Source organism: Myripristis murdjan, chromosome 8, assembly GCF_902150065.1.
Source record: "Myripristis murdjan chromosome 8, fMyrMur1.1, whole genome shotgun sequence".
Classification (NCBI taxonomy): domain Eukaryota; kingdom Metazoa; phylum Chordata; class Actinopteri; order Holocentriformes; family Holocentridae; genus Myripristis; species Myripristis murdjan.
In genome coordinates, this window is record NC_043987.1 from 30,652,225 (window position 1) to 30,660,734 (window position 8,510).

General features: G+C 42.1%; 1 protein-coding gene across 1 annotated transcript; it reads right to left on the reverse strand.

The window, feature by feature from the left end:
* Positions 1-315: 315 nt before the first annotated feature.
* On the reverse strand, positions 316-7,060 carry LOC115363220 (leucine-rich repeat-containing protein 3B-like). The gene is made up of 5 exons (XM_030057328.1): positions 6,798-7,060; positions 3,509-3,634; positions 2,801-2,965; positions 2,344-2,422; positions 316-913 (listed from the first exon to the last, which is right to left on the reverse strand). Exons 1-5 carry the CDS (start codon positions 7,041-7,043, stop codon positions 705-707), a joined length of 825 nt encoding a protein of 274 aa, XP_029913188.1. The 5' UTR covers positions 7,044-7,060; the 3' UTR covers positions 316-704.
* Positions 7,061-8,510: the final 1,450 nt, after the last annotated feature.

Sequence of the window (8,510 nt, forward strand, 5' to 3'; positions counted from 1 at the left end):
TGCTTGATTTAATATAAATTAATCTCTTTTGTCTTATTTAACGTAGTTTAATTTCAGACTCCATTTTTCTGTGGGCATCCTCTTAATTGTATTTTCCATAAAAGAACATATAAGATACCACTGTAAAGTACAACCACTCCATATAATCCACATTATAATGACCGAATACATACTGCATCATTATGATATCCATATCAAATTGATCTCACAGTTTTCTGATCTTGTCTTGTGGCAGTGACTTGAGGTTCTCCACTAACCTGCATCTGTCCTTTGGGTTGATTCATATAAAGTCAAGTTGTCATCATATCGAATTTCACAAAATAACACACTTCATTTCCATGTGTCTAGTTTGCAACAACAGTCGTTTGCACTGGTTTCAACCCAGCAGGTACCGATAAACACACAGATGTGCTGAAAATGACATCCTCCCACAGAAGCATACATATAAAGGTAGATATGCATGGCCTGCAGGAGTGTCTGTCTGGCAGTGGGTTGACAGGCTTTATGTCCCTTTGATCGTGTAGATAAAACAGCAGACATGACTTTGCAGAGTCAATGAGCAGGAGCCAGGTGTGCAGGTAATTTGTTGCTAAATCAGTCACACCAAAAACAAACTCAAGTGCCTTGGTTGAACTTGATAGAGAACACGATTCTGAATCAGATATCCATTTGGGCTCCAGATGACACACCAAGCCCATTTGTCTCTAAACCTGTCGGCTGGGAAGCGACTTGAGGTACTCCATGTGCCGCCGGGCATCTTCCTGGTTGTGCCGGACGTAGTAAACCAGGTAGGAGATCACCATGGAGAACCAGAGGAACATGGTGACGAGCATGGCCACATCTGTGGTCCTCCGCAGGGACAGACACAGGTCCCAGTCCTCAGCCAGCAGGACGAACGGCATCCCAACGGCTCCTGTTCGTGGAGCGACAGAGGCCAGACATGGTGTGTTAGATCCTGCCGTTATTATGACAGCTCAGTTTCTAATCTCAGTGTGCTTGCACAGCTTGTGAAACATGATCATCATTTACATTCACAGCACAATCCTGTTACTGATAACATCAAAGTTAAGGTCATTTTATTCACATTAAGATGTTTACATGCATCTTTATTTTAGGTGCATTATGAAAAAGCACAATGTTGCAGTCATTCCAGTCATGATCAGTGTATGGCCTTATAGTTATGGTCTTTACGTTTGTATCATGTGCATATTGTGAAGTTACTTGTGTAATTAGGCATGTATATGTTACCATTATTAGCACATGAATGACTTTATTGACATAGTGACTTACTGGGTTAAATGTCATTTTTGTGTAGTCAAATGTATAGTCTTAGCTTTTCATAAATCAAACAAACAAACAAACAAACAAACAAAAAACAGTCTGATAGCATCTAGCATATAACATGCAGGGGGGGCGGGTGGGGGTAGGGGGGTGGGGGGGGTAATGGTTTTGGGCAGTGATGTAAGAGTGAAAAAAAAAACAAGGCAAAGCCACCATTAAAAAAAAAAAAAAAAAGAATTAGTCACATTGCATAAATGATTTTGTTGTTGTTGTTGTTGTTGCTGCTGCTGTTGTTGCTGAATAACTGAGCTGTGTTCAAACCAACAAAGATTTGTAATAAGGATCCCAAAGTTTCCAAAGCTCCAAAATAATGTCATGCTGCATCTCCAGGGAATATGTATTAAACAATGCACATGGAATCTGTTCTTTGTTTAGTTTAGTTTTGTTTTCCCATTCATGTTACAGTGCAGCCATTAAAATAGCATCTTGCGTTAGGAAATTTAATTCAGTATAAGGCATGATGTAGCTTCAGTTAAGTACTGGAAGAAGCAGATATGGGACATTGTTGTACAGTATGGATTTTTTTTTTCTCTGAGTTTTAAGAAGATAAGAGTTTTAAGGCAGGACCACAAAACTTATGATGGCTCAGGGGCCACTCCGCAAAATTCAGCTGTGTCCAAGGGCCGCACGCTAAAAATGTCTGTCCTATTTTAGACGTTTAAACAATAATTTTGTCACAGGATATATGACTAGTCTAAAAATGAATGAAACATACAGAAAACAGCGCCATTTCCATCCAAGGCCAAACCTCACTGAATAAAAGATTGTCATGTAATGATTAATGATGAAATGATCAAGTTACAACAAAATGGGGCTTCATTCCCAAAAATGTGAACAGAATGGGCAGCGTCACACTGTGACCGGTGTCGGCTTGTACATCAGCTCTGTGAGGTGAGGCACGGCCACTTCTGGTCAGGAGGTCAAAACACGTTCATAGAATTGTTAAAATGAACTGTCCACAGACTGAAAGTCAATAATTAGATAGAATAATAATAAACATACCGAGGCCATGGAGGTCGGAGGTTTGGCACACCACCTCTGCCAAGGAGGAGGGGTCCAGGTCCAACTGGGGCATCGACACCTGGGACACAACCAGGAGGAGAGTGACTATACAAAAAAGGCGGATTATTTTTTTTGGTATGTATTCAAGTATAACAAGGAACAATAAAAGAAAACATGAAGCTACCTGAAAAAATATAGTGGATGGAGGAAGAAAGGGAGAAGGCAGAAAAGCACGCACACACACACACACACACACACATCACCCTAAATGTCTTCACAACCTGAATTGTCCTCATGTGAGCAGAGGGTGCTCAGTTGGTCTTCACAGCATAAAGCAAAACATGTACACACACGCACGGACGCACGCATGCAGGCACGCACACACACACACACACACACACACACACACACACACACACACACACACACACGCACGCACGCATGCATGCACACACACCTGTAGCTTGCAGTCACAGTGCCAGGGGTTGTGTGTGAGGTTGGCGTGTGCTCGCAGCCCCCCCAGTGCGGCTGGGTCCAGCGTAGAGAGCCGATTGGATGATATGTCGAGGAAGCGAAGCGAGGGAGACAAACCGTTGAAGCAGCCGGCCTCCAGCAGTGACAGCTGGCAGGAGACACGGAGGAAATAATAATGGATTACAGGATTAAGATGCATTGATTCTAATCATTGTCATGTTGACTGAGAGAAACTGAGTGGCAATCAAATCCATCTCATTACACAGAGGCGAGTTAAATTACAAAACATCCAGCAATCTTCTTCTGATATTTAACAATGAAATCAAGAGACTTATTGGCACTTCAACGCATGTATGAAAATGTGGAGGTAAATTCCTGTCTCAAACAACACTCGGATGTCATTAACACCTAAAAAATACGTTTAGTGTTTGTAATTTTTTTATCATCAATATGGTGTGTGTTCCATATCTACTGTGTACTGTTGCAGTGTCTATTCTTAAATGTTAACACATGCAGCAGATCTCATCTGTTCCTCTTCATCATGTTGCACCAAACACAGTTTCCATCAGCCCCAGCTTTGTGGGAGTAAACTGACTTATAATTCAGTTTTGGCTAAAACAAAGACATAGTTGATGTTGCCTGATGCCAGGGTTGAGACAGAAACGGAGCAAACCTGATTATGTTCAGGTACCTGGTTGTGCGAAAGGTCGAGCACAGACAGCAGCGACAGAGCAGAGAAAGAGTCGGCCGGCAGGGAACTGAGCTGGTTGTTATCCAGGTACAGACGAACGGTGCGGTTGGGGAGGCCGGGAGGGACCTAAAGATGTGATGCACACACAGCAAACATGAGCCTATTTTTATCAACTCAACCTGGAACTGCTAGTTTTCCCTTTAGTAAGACTGGCATAAAAAGTCCAAATAAAAAAAAGACTACGAAACACCTTTGAAATCACCACTATTGCACAAGTTATAGTTACAAGTTATATAAGCCTTATACTTATAAAAGAGATGTGGACAAGCAGTGCAGAATAGAGAAACACGACTAACACTCTGCTGTTCTATAAGAGTAAGTGTAAATTAAAGCTGCAAGCAGCGTTGGACGGGCCCTCGCCCCCCCGTGCACGTCGGGGATGGCGCGCGTGTCGAAGTGTAGACAATTCGTCCGTTTGTGCCAGTTTTGAGGGTATTTTTCGGTGCTTTTATTTTGAAAGAGTTTTGGACTTTTATTTTGAAAGGCCGCGGAAATCCTGGTGTGTGACTGACTTGAGTACTGGCAGCTGCTCCATGATCACACCAAAAAGCAGGCAGACAGAGAAATCCTCATTCAATCCAATGGAGAAATCCAGAAAACCCACCCCTGTTTGAGGTGTCACAGCTCGGTCACTGTTTGAGTGACAGACTTGATTCAAAGCTTAAATTAGTCACAAGACTCGGATCTATAAATTTCCCATTTACGATTATGATTTTGCTATCTTTTACTGTTTTTGAGTTATGGCAGTTTTAGTTTGAGAGTGTTTTCTGCTCCCTCTGATCTCTTACAATGGGTGTGTATTGCGCATTCCTGAGGCAGCTAGAGTGAGTCACATGTCCAGGCAGAGTGCAGAGCAGAGCACAGCAGAGTCAAAAATGTTTGAAAACTCTTCATAGTTCCCTCAAACTTGGTCCAATCCACATAAAAACTACATATTTTTGTAGAAATTTTTGTCCTCTTTCCATCTGCATAGTTTTCAAAGCCATCAGACTTTTACTTTAGACTCCAGGGGCCTAATTAGTGCCCAATGTCAGCCTTTTCACACCAAACTCCATGGGAAAAAATGAGGTTTTGGTTTTGGCCACTCCGACTTTGAGGGCTTATAAAATCCAAACGAATCGAGTAATGACAAAATCCTTCAGAACTTTTGTTCAGCACTGTGTCCTCTGTCATCTGTGAAATTTTCAAGCTGCTGACATTTACGCCCTGGGAGGAGATAGATTTCGTTCAAAGCGGAATTTTGGGCGAGAACGTGAACATTCTAATGCAAATTGCGGACTTCCTGTTGGTTTTAGAGGGGGGGTGCCAGCGCGTGATTTGTAGGCCTTGATGAGACCTACATTTCGGCATTGGTTTGGTGTTTCTATCACATTCCTGTGGGCCGCAGCGGCTGCCTTTGTGTGCCTAGGTGGCGCTACCGAGCCCATTTTTGCACTTAGGGGGTCCGTTTGTCCATTTTATCCATGCCGAATTTGGTGAGTTTTGGAGCATGTTTAGGGGGTCAAATTAAGGGTTATTTAGACGTAATAATAATAACGAAGAAAAAGAAAAAAGAAACGAAGCAATAACAATAGGGCTTCGCACTGTTCCAGTGCTCGGGCCCTAATAAAATGCATGCTGATCTTGCACGGCTGAAAATTGAGGAGGTTAATGCGTAGTCTGTTAACTTCATTTTAACGCTGCACTACATGAGTTCTGACCACTAGGGGGTGTTGAGAGCTCAAACTCTGCTTGTAAACAGAGTCAGTCCTGCTTCTGGATTCATGGTGGATCGCTTTTACAAAGCTGAAAATTTTGGGCAATGAGGGAAATGAGGGATACAGTTCACTCTCACGAGGCTCCTGTTGGATTATTTTATTATTTGCATTATTTTGTGTCTGAGCACTGATTTGGAAATGTGGTGAATCTGCAAACTTTCAGATACAAGGTGAGCTGCTTTGAATGAACTTTTTTTTCTGTGGCTGCTGTGCTGACTGTGAACACAGAGGCACTTGTGGCCCTGATCTGAAGCTTTGAGGTGTTTATCTACAGAGTGTGACATTTCAGAGATGCTTTGGATGAAGAAATGAGGGGGTGAAGAGGAGGAAGAAGAGGAGGTTGTTCAGGCTGATACAGAAACTCAGAAAGCTCAAGACAGGAAGTACAAGCAGGCTCTGCTATAAATTGTCTGATGGAAAAAAAAAAAAAAAAAAAAAAAAAAAACAATGCATTTTTTTGTGTATGTGTGTGTGGCTTTAAAATGTAATAGTTTTGAAACAATCCTACAATCTGTATTCCAAAACATTATTTCCTGGAATTATCCATGGCTAAAGGGTAGCTTGTAGTACGGATGTTGATTGAGTTTCTTATTGGTTAATGGTTCTGTTTAATATTTTATGTATAATGTTTGGTTTTCATTGAGTTTTTGTTTTAATTTTATTATATTTCATATTACAGTGATGATGGATGTGGGGGTTTGGAGGCTATTATAATATTTGTATAATATATGAAAAGTGTAAATGTAAGTTTTTGTTGCTTATATGTCTGTTTTATAGTGGACCCCAGGAAGAGCTGTGGTTGCCAAGGTAACAACTAATGGGGATCAATGTACAATGAACCAGTTTATGCTTTGCAACTGGGAAAACAAAGGACTTGATATAAGTGGTCTGCATACAGTTTTTAGCTCTATCGCAAAGAAAGACAAACCCCTTACAGGCTGTTTTCTTTGCTCTGACTTAAAGCTTGTCTCGTCTCAGCTTGTCCCTGGGTGATCGCACAGTCCTGAAACCAAATGAAATGGAGTGTGTGAAGATGTCCGAGCGGGAGAGATTACTGTCCAGGTGGAGAGCACGGGTGTGATGGGACACAGGTGGATATTTGTTAACGGCCGAAAGCACCGTCTGGAGGTGCTGATTTCATGAGCTCGGTCAATGAGGTATTTTTCAGAGTCAGCACAACATCCAAAATCTTTGCTCTCGGTTGTCCTCCGGGGTTTCATGTGCAACCTCACACAGCTGCTTTTGTGATTAGAGGAAAAAACAGCTTAATGTTCGGTCTTTTCTGTGAGGTAATACCAGAAGTCCTGTGGGGATTTGAGGCTTTACTGGGGAAAAGGAAAAAAAAAAAAAAAAAAAAAAAAAAAGTTTTATAGCCTTTTCACACCAGGGGTTTCTGCTTCACGCTTGTTCTTTAAAAGTGGATTTTACCCTCTAACTCACTCTCTAACTCACTCTCTGACTCACTCACTCACCTGCGTCAGTCCCATTGCACTGCAGCGGACAGTCAGCCCTCTGTCCAGCGACTCGGAGTAGTAGCAGCCGTTGTTGGCGGCCTGCATTGCGGCGTTGCTGTCGCCATGGCGCCACATGGCCACAGTGGACGGTGATGATGTCATCACCGGGCTGGGCCACAGCAGCATGAGAAGAAGAGGCCTCCACATGAAGTCCACCACAGAAACAGAAGGTGAAGGCACACAGAGGCTCACATTTTGGGGCATTATGGAAAACAGGTGGCCCTTTAGTGAACTAGGCAGTCAGCAAAAAGTGATTAAAACAACAATAAAATGTTTTTTTCTACTATTCCAACATGACTCATCAGGTTTTAAACTGATGCCGCAGCTCCGAATGGCATTTTGCGTCCGTCCGATGAAGTATTTGGTTTCCTCTTACCAGGGATGCAAAAACAAAATGGCAATAGCTTAGCTCAGAAAAAAAGACTTAGGGATTTGTTAATTGGTGGTTCAAACCACTGGGAACACCCCAGAAGAAAAGGCAAATGAGAAGTGTTTTGTTCTTTTCCTCAGTTTTGGAGGTCGCAATTGCAGTACGCAACTTTACAGTGTTGTGTGATTTGTCTCCCTCTTGTGGCAAAAAAGATAATGCTGCTTGAAAATAGCACTTCTGGGTTGCTTTCGATTTTCATGTGCAAAAAACAAAAACAAAATAAAACAAAAAAAATTAACAGAGACTTGTCATGATGTCAATTATACAAGTCCTGTGGAAACTGTCAAGTTGAGGTAAAAGCCTGAGGTAACAGCTTTGCAATAATGCAAAATGCAGGGTTTCATTAAATGGATAATAGGCCGAATTGTTTTGTAAACTCGACTGGCATTCAATTGAATATAACAAGCACTTATTCATAGGTAAAAGTTTTTTTTCTATAGCTTTAAATTTTAAGTAAAAAAATAAATAAATAAACAGCTGAGTGGTGTTGCTCCATACAGAGTCTGCAGCCTCTCAGTCCCATTCACTCGGCAAACTCCCCTTTATGTGAAGGTTCACGGATGTGACAGGGTTCAGTCAGGCTCATGACCTTTGTGCTGGAAATACAGACTTTCTCTCGCTCTCCTCCATCTTTGCTGTCACTGTCACCATTCGAGTAAATCTCTTCGGTCCAAAGGTAAGAGAAAAATACTTGTAAAAACCAGCCCCCACCTCCTCCAAAAAAATCTCAGGAGAGCCAGAGAGAGCTCAGTTTGTTTTTGTGTCAGACGTCTCAGCAGCGAGACGAGAGCTGCATTCAGCCATGGAAAAAATAAAATAATAATAATAAATAAATAAATAAATAAATCGCTGTCACTTGAAAAGAGTTGAAGTTTTACTCAGGTCTCACATCTCCCTGGAGGGATGGGTAATTCCAACTTGTTGTAAAACGAAAGCCTTTTTTTCCCCCCTTTACATTTCCGTCACATAAATGAGCTTCACTCCTCTGTTTCTGGCAGGAACCATCAGTCAACTTAGCAGCATCCAGATTTTCTTTGTCACCCCGGTGGAAATCAGCCTCCTGAGGCGACCGGAGCTGAAATGTCAAGTGTCGTGACTGAGGTCTGCACAGATGGAAGTCCGCCTGGGTAGAAACGACACTATTTTCAGAATGAATACTAATAGTGTTGCCCGGAGCAGAACACAAGCAGAACACAAGCAGAACATGAGCGGAAAATAAGCGTTTCATCTGGTGCCTGACC